A 16083-nucleotide genomic window follows, 5' to 3' on the forward strand; every position below is an offset into this window, starting at 1 on the left:
TTATGCTTATATGCATGCATACAAATCCTTCAGCTGATCTCTTGTCACCCCTCTCCAGCCACCCAGCCCTCCCCGGCTTTCCCGCTGTAGTTTGACAGTTTGTTTGAGGCAGCTCTGCCTCTGTATCTATTTTTGATCATACGTTTATAATGGTCTTTATTATCCATAAATGAGTGAGATCATGTGGTATTTTTCCTTCATTGACCGGCTTATTTCACTTAGCATAATGCTCTCCAGTTCCATCCATTCTGTTGCAAATGGTAAGAGTTCCTTCTTTTTTACAGCAGCATAGTATTCCATCGTGTAGATGTACCACAGTTTTTTAACCCATTCATCTACTGATGGGCACTTAGGCTGTTTCCAGATCTTACCTATGGTGAATTGTGCTGCTATGAACATAGGAGTGCATATATTCTTTCTGATTGGTGTTTCTGGTTTCTTGGGATATATTCCTAGAAGTGGGATCACAGGGTCAAATGGGAGTTCCATTTGTAGTTTTTTGAGAAACTCCATACTGTCTTCCATAGTGGCTGCCCCAGTCTGCATTCTCACCAGCAGTGCACGAGTGTTCCTTTTTCTCCACATCCACTCCAGCACTTGTGTTTTGTGGATTTGTTGATGATAGCCATTCTGACAGGTGTGAGGTGGTACCTCATTGTTGTTTTGATTGGCATCACTCGGATGATTTCAGTGACTTTGAGCATGTTTTCATATGTCTCTTGGCTTTCTGAATGTCCTCTTTTGAAAGGTGTCTATTTAGGTCCTTTGCCAATTTTTTGATTGGATTATCTCCCTGTTATTAAGTTGTATGAGTTCCCTAGTTGGAGATTAAAAACTTATCGGTGATAACATTGGCAAATATGTTCTCCCATGCAGTGGGTTTTCTTGTTGTTTTGTTGATAGTTTCTTTGCTGTGCAGAAGCTTTTTATTTTGATGTAGTCCCATTTGTTTATTTTCTGTTTAGTTTCCAATGCCATAGGAACTGTATCGGTGAAGAAATTGCTTTGGCATATGTCTGAGATTTTGTTGCCTTTGGATTCTTCTAATATTCTAATGGTTTCTGGTCGTATATTTAAGTCCTTTATCCATGTTGAGTTTATTTTTGTGTGTGGTGTAAGTTGGCGGTCTAGTTTCATTTTCTTGCATGTATCTGCCCAATTGTCCCAACACCATTTATTGAAGGGACTATCTGGACTCCATTGTATGTTCTTGCCTCCTTTGTCAAATATTAATTGAGAATATTGGTTCGGGCCCGTTTCTGGGCTGTCTGTCCTATTCCATTGATCTATATGTCTGTTCTTGTGCCAGTACCAGGCAGTTTTGAGAACAGTGGCTTTGTAATACAACTTGATACCTGGTATTGAGATCCCACCTACATTGTTCTTTCTCAGGATCGCTGCAGCTATTTGGGGTCTTTTTTTATTCCAGATGAATTTTTTGAGAGTTCGTTCTAGGTCTGTGAAATATGCCATTGGTATTTTAATGGAAAGTGCCTTGAATTTATACATTTCTTTGGGTATTATGGACATTTTAATGATGTTGATTCTACCAATCCAAGAACATGAATATTTTCTGAATAGAGGTCTTTTACCTCTTTAGTTAAGTTTATTTCTAGGTAGCTTAGTATTTTTTGGTGCGATGGTAAATGGGATTGCTTTTTAAGTCTCTCTTTCGGTAAGTTCACTATTGGTGCATAGAAATGCCATAGACTTCTTGGCAGTAATTTTGTATCCTGCTACATTGCCAGATTCATTTATTAAGTCTAATAGTTTTTTGATGGAGTATTTAGGTTTTTTTATGTATAATATCATATCATCTGCAAATAAAGACAGTTTTACTTCTTCTTTTCCAATTTGGATGCCTTTTATTTCTTCTTCTTCTTGTCTAATTGCAGTGGCTAATACTTCCAGTACACTGTCAAACAGGAGTGGTGAGAGTGGGCATCCCGGTCTTGTTCCTGTTCTTAGGGGAAATGGTGTTAGTTTTTGCCCATTGAGTATGCTGTTGGCTGTGGGTTTGTCATATATGGCTTCTATTATGTTGAGGTATGATCCTTCTATTCCTACCTTGCTGAGAGGTTTTATCAAAAATGGGTGTTGAATTTTGTCAAATGCTTTTTCTGTATCAGTTGATATGACTGTGTGTTTTTTTCTTTCAATTTGTTTATGTGGTATATCATGTTTATTGATTTGCGGATATTGTACCATCCTTGCATCCCTGGGATAAATCCTACTTGTTCATGGTGTATGATCTCTCTTATGTACTGCTGGATCTGATTTGCCAAGATTTTGTTGAGGATTTTGGCATCTATGTTCATGAGGGATATTGGCCTGTAATTCTCTTTCATTGTGTTGTCTTTACCTGGTTTTGGAATTAGGGTGATGCTGGCTTCATAAAATGAGCTTGGAAGTGTTCCTTCCTCTTTAATTTTTTGTAGTAGTCTGAGGAGGATAGGTTTTAGTTCTTCCTTGAATGTTTGGTAAAACTCCCCTGTGAAGCCGTGTGGTCCTGGGCTTTTGTTTGCTGGAAGCTTTTTGATGACTCTTCAATTTCTTCCATAGTTATTGGCCTTTTGAGATTTTTAGATTCTTCCTGATTGAGTTTTGGAATGTTGTATGTTTCTAGGAATATGTCCTTTTCCTCCAGGTTGTCTAGTTTGTTGGAGTGGAGTTGTCCATAGTATTTTTTAACAATCATTTGTATTTCTCTGGGGTCTGTTGTTATTTCGCCATTATCATTTCTGATTTTGTTTATTTGGGTCCTCTCTCTTTATTTCTTGGTGAGCCTGACTAGAGGTTCAACAATCTTGTTTATCCTTTCAAAGAACAAGCTCTTGGTTTCATTGATTTTCCGTATTGTTTTTTTTGTCTCTATGTCATGTATTTCTGCTCTAATCTTTATTATCTCCTTCCTTTTGCTCCTTCTGGGCTTTCCTTGTTGCTCTCTTTCTTATTCTTTGAGAGGTAGTTTTAGATGATTTACTACCATTTTTTCTTGTTTGTTGAGATAGACCTGTAGAGCTATAAAGTTCCCTCTCAGGACTGCTTTCATTGTGTGCCATAGGTTTTGGATTGTTGTGTTTTCATTGTCAGTAGTTTCCAGGATGTTTTTAATTTCTTCTTTGATCTCATTGGTAACCCAATCAATATTTAATAACATGCTATTCAGCTCCTAAGTGTTTTTATTTCTAAGTGTTTGAAAATGTTGAGTTGTTTTTATTCTAGTTTATTTCTAGTATTATGCCCTTGTGGTCTGAGGAAATGCTTGGTATGATTTCAATCTTCTTGAATTTGGGGAGACTTTGTTTGTGACCCAGTATGTGGTCTGTTTTTGAATATGTCCGATGAGCACTTGAGAAGAACGTATATTCCGTGGCTTTGGGGTGAAATGTTCTGAAGATGTCAATTAAGTCCATCTGATCTAGTGAGTCATTTAGGATTGCTGTTTCTTTACCATTTTTTTTTTTTTTTTGTCTAGAGGATTTATCCAGTGATGTCAGTGGTGTATTAAAGTCCCCTACTATGATTGTATTGTTGTCAGTCTCTCCCTTGATATCTTCCAGGAGTTTTTTTTTTTTATGTATTTGGGTGCTTCTGTATTGAGTGCATATATGTTTTTCAGGGTTAAATCCTCTGTATATTCAATCCTTTAGTATTATGAAGTGGCCTCCCTTATCTCTTATTATGGCCTTCACTTTGAGGTCTATTTTGTCAGATATAAGTATTGCTACCCCAGCTATATTTTCATTTCCAGTTGCCTGAAAGATATTTTTCCATCCCTTCACTTTCAGTCTGTGTGAGTCCCTGATTCTGAGGTCAGTCTCTTGTGGACAGCAAATGTATGGGTCATGTTTTTTTTTGTTTGTTTTTTTTTTGTTTGTTTTTTCTTTTTATCCATTCAGCCACTCGATGTCTTTTGGTTGGAGCATTTAGTCCATTTACCTTTGAAGTTATTATTGAAAGGTACTTGTTTGTAGCCATTTCTATTTTTTCTGTGTGTTTTCTTTCTGAGCTTTTTATTTCTTCTTTTTACACTGATCCCTTTAGCATTTCTTGCATTGCTGGCTTGGTATTGATAAACTCCCTTAGCCTTATTTTGTCTGTGAAGCTTCTTATTTCCCCTTCAATTTTGAATGATAGTCTTGCTGGATAGTGTATTCTTGGATTCATTGCTTTGCTTTGCATCACTGTGTAAATTTCCGTCCATTCTTTTCTGGCCTGATGTGTTTAGTTGAGAAATCATATGATAATCTAATGGGAGATCCCTTGTATGTAATTTTCCGTCTCTCTCTTGCAGCCTTTAAGATTCTCTCTTTGTCCTGAACATTTGCCATGGTAATTATGATGTGTGTTGATGTGGGTCTTTTAAGGTCACCTTGTTTGGGACTCTCTGTGCTTGTGTGACTCTTTTTTCTTCCCCTCCTCAGGGAAGTTTTCTGATATTAGTTCTTCAAATAGGTTTTCTAAGTCTTGTTCCTCTTTCTGTTGTTCTGGCACACCTATTATTCGCATGTTGTTTCGTTTCATGTTGTTCCATAGCTCCCTTAGGCTCTCCTCCTGTCTTTTAATTTTTTTTCGCCAATTGCAATTCAGTTTGGGAGTTTTGCTTCCCTGTCTTCTAATTCGCTAATTTGGTCCTCTGCTTCTCCTAGTCTACTGTTGAAACTTTCAATGGTGTTTTTTATTGCAGCTATATCTCTCTTCATTTCTTCTTGGTTCTTACATAATTTATTGATTTTTTTTATCTGTTTCTTCTTGCTTCTTGCATAAGTTGTTGAGTTTTTCCTTCATCCGGTTTATGCACTCTAGGACCCTTAATCTGAATTCTTTTCCTGTCATGCATGCCTCGGTTTCACTTAGCTGCTTTTCTGGCGAGTCCTCCTTCTCTTTCTTTCGGGGGTTTCTTTGTGTACCCATGTTTGATCTCACCGACATATCTAGATGTTGAGTCATTCAGCGACTGCTCCTTGGGTGGCAGTGGCTCCTTGGGCTGTGGTTGCTCCTCTGCCGGTTATTGTAGCAGCTGCTCCTCAGTTGGCAGCAGCTCCTCTGGTGGGTGCTGTTCACAGTTGTGGTGGCTCCTCTGGCTGGTGGGGGGAGGCTTCACACACAGAATCTGTTCCTGAGACAGAGGATGTGCTGATCACGAAGCTGCTGTTCCTTGGTTGGGGCTGGCTACGCACGCAGCTGCTACTCCTTGACCTGGGGCGGACTGCTCACGTGGCCGCTGAACCTTGATTGGGGGCTGGCTGCATGCTGCTGTTGTTCCTCTGTGGTGGGCTGCTTGTGGGGCTACTGCTCCTAGTATCGGCTGCTGCTCATCAGACAGGTGCAGGCTGTTGTGGCTCTGCTCCTCCGGTGCATGCTGTGTAGAGCTGCCACTCACCAGATGTGGCCGGTCTGCTCATGTGGTTGCTGTTTCTTGGACCGGGTTCGGCTGCCGCTGCTCCTCGAATGGGGCCAGGCCACTTGCAGAACTGCTGCTCCTCGGATGGGCACACAGCTGCTGTTCCTTGGATTGGGCAGGCTGCTTGTGCGGCTGCTGCTGCTTGGACAAGGGCAAGATGCTTGTTCAGCTGCTGCTCCTCGGACAGGTCAGACTGCTCATGTGGTTGCTGCTCTTCGGACGGGGAAGCGGGCTGCTCACACAGCTGCTGCTCCTTGGATAGGGGCAGGCCACATGAGGCTGCCTCTCTTTGGCTCGACGCAGGCTGCTCACGGGGCTAATGCTCCCTGGACAAGAGTGCACCGCTCACATGTCTTTTGCTCACGTGGTTGAAAAAATAATGTGTACAGAAGTAGGAAATAAAGGAACAAACAACAAAAAAAGAAAAACAAAGAAAGAAGAAAGAATAAAAGCAACAAACAAAAAAAAGGGGAGGGGGACGACAAAAAAGAAAAACAAAAGCTAACAAAATAATAAATAAAATTGAAAAATTGAAATGTCATTCCTTTGGCTGGGTTAAGATCCCAGTTTTCTGGAATGTCTGTGATCTTCTGATATTTTCAAAATCATTTTTTTAAGAGTTTCAGAGAAATCAAAATCTACACTAATAAAAGAGAAAAATGGTAATTGGCGTACGGCACTACCCTTTTCATTGGGTAATCAGGGCTATATGCAAATTAACTGCCAACTGAGATGGCAGTTAACTGCCAACAAGATGGCGGCTAATTTGCATATGTAGGCACATGCAGGGAGGCGAAAGGGAAAGCAGGAAGAAGCTCCCTGCCACTGACAGTGATGGGAAACCCAGGGGGGAGCTAAGAGGTGGGGGGCAGTTCAAAGGCGGCCCTGGGGCCACCTTTGCCCTGCCCCCCAGCCATGATCTGAAAATCAGGCGCCTTTGCCACCCTGGCCAGTGATAGCAGGAAGTAGGGGTGGAGCCAGCGATGGGAGCTGGGCACGGTCGAAACTGGCAGTCCCGAGAGCTAGGGGTCCCTTGCCTGTGCCTAAAGCGGAGCCCATGATCGCGGGGCCGCTGCAGCTGCGGGTCCCCGCTACCCGAGCCGGATGCCTCAGCCAGAGGCGTCCTGCAGGGGCAGGGGCGGAGCCCGCGCAATGGCGGCGCCCCCCGCTGCCACTGTGGGTCCCCGCTGCCCGGGCCGGACGGCTAGGCCAGGGGCGTTAGGCCTGGGCAGGGGCGGAGCCTGCAACCACTGGGAGCTGGGGGTCCCCTGCCCAGGCCTAATGCTTCGGCCAGAGGTGTTAGGCCTGGGCAGGGGCAGAGCGGGGGATCACGGCGCTGCTGCCGCTGCGGGTCCCCGCTGCCCAGGCCGGACGCCTCGGCCAGAGGCATCAGGCCTGGGTAGGGGGCAGAGCCGGGGATTGGGGGGATATGATGGTCCCCTTGCCCAGGCCTGAAGCCTGGGTCAGAGGTGTCAGGCTTGGGCGGGGGGTGGAGCAAGCGATCAGAGGGAGATGGGGGTCCCCTGCCCAGGCATGATTCCTGGGCCAGAGGCCTCAGGCCTGGGCGGGGGTCAGAGCCAGTGATCGGGGGGAGATGGGGGTCCCTTGTCCAAGCCTGACACCTCTGGCGGAGGCGTCAGGCCTGGGCAAGGGGCTGATCAGGCGATCGGAGGGTGATGGGAGTCTACACCTCTGGCCGAGGCATTAGGCCTGGGCAAGGGGCAGAGCCAGCAATCGGAGGGGTCTGGGGGTCCCCTGCCCAGGCCTGACGCCTGGGCCAGAGGCATCAGGCCTGGGCTGGGGGCAGAACCAGTGATGGGGGGAAATGTGGGTCCCCTGCCCAGGCCTGACGCCTCTGTCAGAGGCGTCAGTCCTGGGCAAGGGGCCGATCCTGCGATTGGAGGGTGATGGGGGTCAACGCCTGAGGGCTCCCAGTATGTGAGAGGGGGCAGGCTGGGCTGAGGGACACTACCCCCACACACACACCCAGTGCACGAATTTCGTGCACCGGGCCCCTAGTTGTTTAATAAAATTAATACATTAATACACCTCTAATTTCAAAATTATTCTTTCTCCTCTTTTCAGAGCTCAATAAAGAGTGTCAGAGAAGACTCACAAGTGGACAAGCTGCTCCCTAGTGATAAAGATTAAAGGTATGCTTTCCCCAACATTGTGTTCTTATGCAAATCATTCATCACATTGCTGACTTTGTTAGCCCAAGAGCATTGTTCATATGTTGAGGTCTGCCTCTAAGAAACTATTGAATTAATCAAAATTACTGACTGCCAAAAGAATCTTTTACATTTTGAAGTTATGATATGGCTACTGATTAGGAAAGGAATGAGAACATTAGAAAGGTCCCCTAATGAACTGACAAGAATTTAACAAATTTTTAAAATTTTTGTCTTTCTCTAATTTAGTTTCACAGGGCTGTCTCATGAAGAACCAGATGACTTCTGGTAACCACCTGTGTTGCCCAGCTTTTTTCTCATGTAACACAATGTAATAAATACAATTCTCAATAAAAAATGTTTGTTTAATACAGGGTGGTTTCTTTTTCATCATTTAATTTGGTACTCTAGTGTATAAAATTAAAAATAATCAGAATTCCTCATACTTAGACCTTTCATTATACTAGAATGAGCTGTTACGTGTTTTTTTCCTCATTTTTGTGTTAGATATTTCTTTGAAAATCATGTTATTGGTCAAATTTCCGGACTGCATTTTGGTCGTTTCTTCTGTGTTCCTTGCTCTCCAGAGTTGGGCTATTGCCTGTCAAACCAGAGGCCATCTTCCCCAGCACCACCCTTCTGATTTGTCCCTCAAAATAAAGACAAAGGTTTTTCATTCTAGGTGCCAGAAACAGCATAGTACACTGGGCTTTATTTCTGACATCTTTGTCTTGAGAATGAACCCAAACCCTGAGAAGAAAAGGTAACAGTTACTGAGCACTTACTGTGTGTCAGGTATTCTTTAAACTTGTACCTGTATTAACTCACTTAATGCTCATATCAGCCATATGAAGTGTGACTGCCTGCATTTTATAGATTAGGGAACGTGGGACACAGAGGTTAGAGACTTGACCAAGGTCTTGTGACCATCCAGTTGTGCAGCCAGGACCCAGGTGTCTAGACCAGCATCGCTGCCTCTAGCCTGGGCTGTGCTGGAGCTGCTTCTATGGAATACATCCCAGGACTGGGAATGTCTCAGCCCCTAGAAGCTCTTCCAGAATGGCCTTTAGAAAATGCACTTCACCCAAATCCAGCCTAACACAGGAAGGATTTATCTGGTCAGTCCTTCCATGAAAATCCTGGAGTGGATCATCTTCCTTTACAAATACAAGCTAAGCTGAATTGTTTTTGCCATTAATACTTGTCTAGCCCTTGAGTTCTACAACAAAATGATAAGGCTTTTTAGTGTTATTCTTTAGGCTTTAAGAAATGTATCTTTGAAGTATTTTTAATCCTTGACAATATGTTTTTCATTTCTTAGTTTTTTTAATTTTAGAGACGGGGACAGAGAGAGACATCAATTTGGTTGCCTCCCCTACGTGCCTGACCAGGGATCAAATCTGCAACCTGGGTATGTGCCCTGACAAGAAATCAAACCTGTGACCTTTTGGTGCACTCCAACCAAGTGAGCCACATCAGCCAGGGCTATTGAAGAATATTTTGGAAAGTAATTGAAAGAATTTAAGCACTATTTTTTTTTGTCACAATTAGCATAAGCAAAACATTTACTCATGTTGCCACCAAGAATTTGACATCTCTTGCAACAGCTCTTAGATAACATTATTTTTCTTCCAGCTTTATTGAGATAAAATTGACAGAAGATTGTGAGTTTAAGGTAAGGTATATAATGTGTTCATTTGGCACACTACTGCAGAATGTTTGCCACCATGGAATTCAATGACACCTGCATCATGTCATATAATTATCAAATATTTGTGGTGAGAACATTTAAGACCTACTCTCATCAATATTCAATTATACAACATAGCATTATAACTATAGTTACTATAACACATAATAGACTTCCCAATCTTACTCATTCCCTAACAGGGAGCATATGCTTTTTGGCCAACATCTCTTTTTGCCCACTACTCAGCCTCTGGTAAACCCTTACTTTAGTCTCTGTTTATATGAGTTCTTTTTAAGATTCCACATATAGAGATTTAGCATTTGTCTCTGTAATTTATTCACTTAGCATACGAATCATCCATGTTGTTGCATATGCGAGGATTTCCATGTCTTCTCATGGCTGTGTTTCTAGGAATTTATCCAGGATGTTCAATTGTTGGCCTGTAATTGTTCATAGTAGTCTCTTACACACACCCACACATATTTTTCTCCATTCATCCCTTATAGACACTAGGCACTTAGGTTGTTTCTATATCTTGGCTATTGTGATTAATGCTGCATTATATCTGCTTACATTGGAGTGCAGAGTCTTCAGTATTCTGTTCTCATTTTCTTTTGATAATACCCAGAGGTGGAATTGCTGATCATATGGTAGTTCTATTTTAAATATTTTGAGGGACCTCCATATTGTTTTTCATAGTGGTTGGACCAATTTACATTCTTACCAAGAGTGCACAAGGGTTCCCCTTTTCTCCATATTATCACCAACATTTGTCTTCTTTATGATAGCCAACCTAAATGTGTGAGGTTATAGCTCATTGTGGTTTTGATTTTGCATTTCCCTGATTAGTGATTTTGAACACATTTTCATGTACCTGTTAGCGATTTGTATGTTTTCATTGGAAAAACGTCTTCAATTCTGCCTATTTTTTGGATTAATTGTTTTTTGTTTGTTTTGGCTTAGGTGCATTTTATTGGTTTTCTGTCAGAATCCTTCTACAAAAGGGCAAAGTTAAAATCCAAGTCCCTAGTAAGGCAGTGAGAACCCTCCCCTTTACCCAGAGCCCTCCACCCTTCTCATGTTCATGGAGGTGGAGAGGGGGCTAATTCCATCCCACTTAGTGGGCTCCGTTAACGTCATAGGTAACATACAAGTTTTACATTTGTCACAGACGTGTTAGAAACCCCAAAAGGGGAAAGACCTTCCCCCTAACTCACCCTGCCCCTCAACCCCACCCCTCACACGTTGGTCCTGGCTGCAGGAGCCTGTCGTTAAGAACTGGTGCCATCCAGCAGGAGTTCTAACCCCAAGAAGGCCACGGCCAGGTTATAATCCAGGAACATCCGTCCTCCAGCAGCACTGCGGAGCCCAGCACCATCTCACTCCCGGAGGCCGGCTATGTGCAATCTGGGCCAGGGAGAAGCCGAGGATGGGCAGGGAGAAGCCGAGGATGGGGCCGTGTCCGGGAGCTGGTGCAGGTAAATGCAGTCAGACTTGAAGGGGCAGCGGTCATTCCCCTGCGCAAAGTACCAGCATCGGATCTGGCTGGTTCGAGCCTTGAAGTTCCTGATGATTTGCACCTTCTCTGCCCCCCTCACTCACCCAGAATTTGTGGGGGATGATGTAGCTGGAATAGACACGGCACTGGGGACAGGCCTTGATGACATTCAGCGGGAAGTGCTGGCGGCTCATCCGCCAGGTGCTCAGGCAGCCCAGGCAGTGGGCTTGTGTGCAGTTGGGCAGGATGCCGAAGATCCGCTTGCCCTCCGGCTTGTCCCACACCTTGTCCATGCAGATGCCACACACGACATCGCGGCTGTCTTGCTCGCTCGCAAGGTCCGTGCTCTGAAGTGGGGCCCAGAGCCCCTGGGCAGGGTCTGACTTAGGCCGAGACTTCTGGGAGTAGCCGTGATCTCCATCAGGTGATGTCAGCCACCAAGCTCCTCATTCCGGCTGGCCAGCCCCTCGAGGCCAGGCTCCGTGTCCCAGATGGCCTCAGCCTCGGCCTCAGCCCCTCCCTAACCCACAGCCACTGTGGGCAACTAGGTGGGCTCGGAGCCCCTGCGGGTCAGCCCCAGCGGGGGTCCTGGCTGGGTGACAAGCGGCTAGGAATGGCGGCGGCCCCCACTGCAAGTGGCCCGGGGGCTGCGGGTGCTGATAGCTGCACCAGTCTCCATGGAAGCAGAATCCTCGCTGAAGTACCTGCAGTCCTGGGACGCCTTCCTGTCTTGAGCAAAATGGCAGCTGGATCCCGAGTGATGGGCCCGTCAGGTAAAGGTCCTGAATGGCCACTGGGAGTGGGGTCTGTCCTCCTCACCATGGCTGCCGCCACCGCCACCGCCATCCAGCCCTGCAGGGTCCATGCCAGCTGTAGCTCCTAGTGCCTGGATTAATTGTTTTTAATGTGTTTTGCTGTTGAGTTGTATGAAAGGGACAGAATATATACTTTGGATATTAACCTCTTATCATATAATAGTAGATGAATTGTGAATACTTCCTCCCATCCTATCTAGTTTGCCTTTTTATTTTGTTGATGATTTTCTTTGCTGTGCAGAAGCTTACTTTGATGTAGTCCCACTTATCTGTTTTGGCTTTGTTAGCTTTGCTTTTGGTCTTAACCCCCCCCCCCCCAAAAAAAAAAATAATAATAATTGCCAAATCTGTTAAGGAGCTTGCTTATGTTTTGTTCTAGGAATGTTACTGTTTCAGGTCTTACATTCAAGTCTGTATTCCATTTGGAGTTGATTTCTGTATAGGGTGTAAGATAGCGGTCCAATTTTTATTCTTTTGCATGTGCCTACCCAACTTTCCCGATAAAATTTGTTGAAGAGACTTCTTTCCTTATTGTACATTGTTGGCTGCTTTGTCATAACTTAATTGACCATATAAGCGTGGATTTATTTCTAGGATCTCCATTTTGTTTCATTGATCTATGTATATTTTTATGCCAATACCATACTATTGATTACTATATCTTTGTAACATATTTTGAAATCAGAAGTGTGATGCTTCCAATTATGTTCTTAACATCATTTTAGCTATTCAGATTTTTGTTGTTTTGTGATTTTATACAAATTTTAGGATTTTTTTTCTATTGCTATGAAAAAAAATGACTTTGTAATTTTGATAAGTGTTACATTGACTTTTTAGGTCTCTTTGGGTAATATGAACATCTTACCAGCATTCTTCCAGTTGAGCATGGAATATTTTCCATGTATTTGTGTCTATAGTTTCTTTTATCAGTGTCTTACACTTTACAATGTATAGATGTTTTATCTTTGTTAAATATACTCCTAAGTATTTTCTTATTTTTACTAGAGGCCCAGTGCACGAAATTCTTGCACTGAGGGTCGGGGGTCCCACAGCCCAGCCTGCCCCTTCTTATAGTCCGGGAGCCCTAGTGGATGTCCTACTGACAGGGAGTGGGCCTAAGCCACAGTCTGGCAGCAGAGGCTCAGAGCAGGCCCTCTGTGTGTGTGTGTGTGTGTGTGTGTGTGTGTGTGTGTGTGTGTACGCTGGGGGCCTGCCCCCAGCCGCGTCGGAGGCTTGGCGAGCAGGCACCCCGTGTGTGTGTGTGTGTGTGTGTGTGTGTGTGTGTGTGTGTTCGTGTCCACTGGGGGCCTGCCCCCAGCCACACTGCTGAGGATTGGAGCAGGCACCCCTCTGTGTTGATCTCTCAGGCTCCTGGCCGCGGCTGCGTGTTGTTTCCTCCCTTGAGCGTGGCCAGGGTAGGGGGGAAGCTTGGCTTCCTCCATCACCGGGGGCAACTCAAGCCTCCTGCTCCATGGCTGCTGGCATCTTTGTTGGGTTAATTTGCATACTCTCCTTGATTGGCTGGTAGGTGTAGCTTAGTGACACCAATTTGCATGTTTCTCTTTTATTGGTGTAGATACTGTTGTAAATGATAGTTTTCTTAATTTTTCTTTCTGAGTTTTCATTGTTAGTGCATTGAATTTTATATATTGGTTTTTCATTGTTTACAGATTTTTCTTATTGGTTCCAACAGTAGTAGGGTACTTAGGGATTTCTATATATGATACCATGTCATTTTCAAATAGAGACACTTTTACTTCTTTCTGATTTGGATAGGTGGGTTATTTATTTCCTAATTGTTTTGGCTGGGTCTTTCATCCTGTGTTGCATAAAAGTTACAAGAGTACACATCCTTCTGATTTTAGAGGAAAAGCTTCCGGCTTTTCACTGTTGAGTATGATGTTAGTTGTGGATTTGTCATATATAGCCATTGTTGTGTCTCAACAAACTGGTATTGGCACAAAAACAGGCATAGATCAGTGGAATAGAATAGAGAGCCCAGAATTCAATCCACGCCTTTATAGCCAATAAATATTTGACAAAGGGGGCAAGAGCATAGAAGGGAGTAAAGACAGTCTCTTCAGTAAATATTGGGAAAACTGGACAGATACATGCAAAAAAAAAAAATGAAAATAGACCACCATCTTAAGCCAATCACAAGAATAAACTCAAAATGGATTAAAGACAAATATAAGTTGTAAAATAATAAAAATCTTAAAAGATTACAAGTAGTAAAATTTCAGACATCTCTTGAAGCAATATATTTTCTTATTTGTCTCCAAGGAAAGAGAAACAAAGGAAAAAGAGACAAATGAGACTACCTAAGAGCAAAAATCTTCTGTACAGCAAAAATGTGGCAGAAATCATGGGAGAACAATCAGTTAACACTCTGAGGGAGGAAAGTTTAACCTTTATTTCACAGATCTGCTAGTCCAAGTAATTCCAGATTCAAAGCCAGAACTGAACTAGTGGGGAGGCTCTGACCTATATATCTCCTCCTGTGATGGGCCCCAGAGTCCCCGCAGCTCTGCCTGTCAGTCTTGGCTCCGCCCAAGTGGGCTGTGGCAGGGACCTGGGATTAGGCTCTGCTGCTCCACCCAAGTTCAATACTCATTCTGCAATCAGAGGCATCAGATACTGAAAGCATGTTCTAGTAGAGTCAATATTAAAAGGCAGAAGAAAAGTTATACAGATATAATGCACTTGGAAAAATGGCCAAAGTTATTAAGAAAAGGCAAATATAAAACAAGAGGGTGCTTTTACCATAGAGTAATTTCATAAACTAATGCAGAAATTAAGAAACATTGTGGTTATTTTCAAGTAACTGTAGAGCAAATATCTTTCCTATGAAAGGTCTTTTACACAATAAAAATCAATTACACGAAAGACCTAAAAAATGTAAACAATGTTTATTTTGGGTAAATAATAACTACATAATTAACATAAAATAATTAAGTGAATTTCAAAATCAACCTTAAAAATTACAAGCAAAGCATGCAGTCTGTGTTAACTAATTTCTAGTAGTAAAAATACATTTTTCATTTTATAACTATTTCATTCCAAAAAAGTAAAAATTCTGATTGGGAATTTTTACAGTTGATGTGGCAACACTTTTTCACATTTATTTCCCTCATCTTTCCTACAAAATCTACATTTCAAGTTCCTTATATTTCAACATATTTAACACTTTCAGATCCAGGAACAGTTTTTCTTCCCATAAAAATCTTACATGTAATTTGAGAACTGGCTTTGATAAATCAGCTACTACTCAAAAAGAATTTACAGTTACCAATTTTGTGGGCTCTGCAAGGAAAGACTGTGTTGGGGGAAAAACAGGCCCGCCCATAAAAGTCCTTTATCACAGAAAATAAATGGGTGGTCTTTATTTTACTTCAAATCTTTATCTGATTTATTCAAGGGGCATTTATTTGGTAGTGATCCATGTAATCAAAGAGCTAAGTAATATTGAGGCAAACAACTTATCTGACAGTTCAGGAAAAGGTTATAAGGATGCTCAAAGAACTTAGAACCACAAGGTACTTAATGAAAACTACAACCACATGAAAGAGAATATAGAAACCATAAGAAATAACCAGTCAGAAATAAAGGATACAATATCTGAACCTGGCCAGTGGCTAAATTAGTTGGAATATTGTCTCATAAACTAAAAGTGGGTTCAATCTCCAGTCGGTACATTTGAAGGAAATCAATTATTTTTCTTTCACACTGACATTTCTCTCTCCTGAAAATACATTTAAAAATACCTCACTTTTAACTGCTCATTAAAAAAAAAAGAATACTAGTATGATATTTGAAATGAGGAATACACTGAAAGGAATAAATGGTAGGTTAAATGAAGCATAGGTTTGATTCACCAATTTGGAAGATGGGGTATAAAAAAACACAATCAGATGAACAGAAAAAATGATAATTAGCCCTGGCTGGTTATCTCATTGGTTAGAGCATCAACCTGCACACCATGTTCCTGGTTGAGGACATGGGCCTCGGTTGAGGGTTTGTCCCTGCCCCTGTTTAGAATGCATGCAGGAGCAATCAGTTGATATGTCTGACATTGATCTCTCTCTTTTCCATGCTCTGAAAAGCAATGGGAAGAATACTATTAGGTGAGGATTAACACAGAGAGGAAGGGAGGGAGGGAGGGAGGGAGGGAGGGAGAGAGAGAGAGAGAGAGAGAGAGAGAGAGAGAGAGAGAGAGAGAAGGAGGAAGAGGATAATTCAAGGGAACTTAGGGACAATATAGAATGTACCAACATCTGCATCACAGGGGAACCAGAAAGAGAAGGGATTGAGTAAGGGAATGAGAACCTATTTTCAGAAATAATGAACAAAAACTATACTAGCCTGGTGAAGAAAAACAGCACAGTCATGAAGCATAGTCCCAAACAAGAGGAACTAAAGAAGCCCACACCAAGACATATAGTAATTAAAACTGCAAAGGTTAAGGACAAATAGAATATCTTAAAAGCTCCAAGATAAAGATA

The 16083-nt window shown here is 42.6% G+C and overlaps 1 protein-coding gene across 1 annotated transcript in view; it reads left to right on the top strand.

Annotated features, from left to right (window-relative positions):
- LOC308512369 (centriole and centriolar satellite protein OFD1-like) overlaps window positions 1–7558 on the top strand; it is a gene marked incomplete at both ends in the record, with an annotated part of 61117 nt that extends 53559 nt beyond the window's left edge. The window contains 1 exon segment of the mRNA XM_081082138.1: window positions 7493–7558. Coding sequence (XP_080938264.1) covers window positions 7493–7558 — 66 coding nt within the window.
- Window positions 7559–16083: the final 8525 nt, after the last annotated feature.

The sequence above is a fragment of the Myotis nattereri genome (genome assembly GCF_964212035.1).
Source record: "Myotis nattereri genome assembly, chromosome: Y".
Lineage (NCBI taxonomy): Eukaryota > Metazoa > Chordata > Mammalia > Chiroptera > Vespertilionidae > Myotis > Myotis nattereri.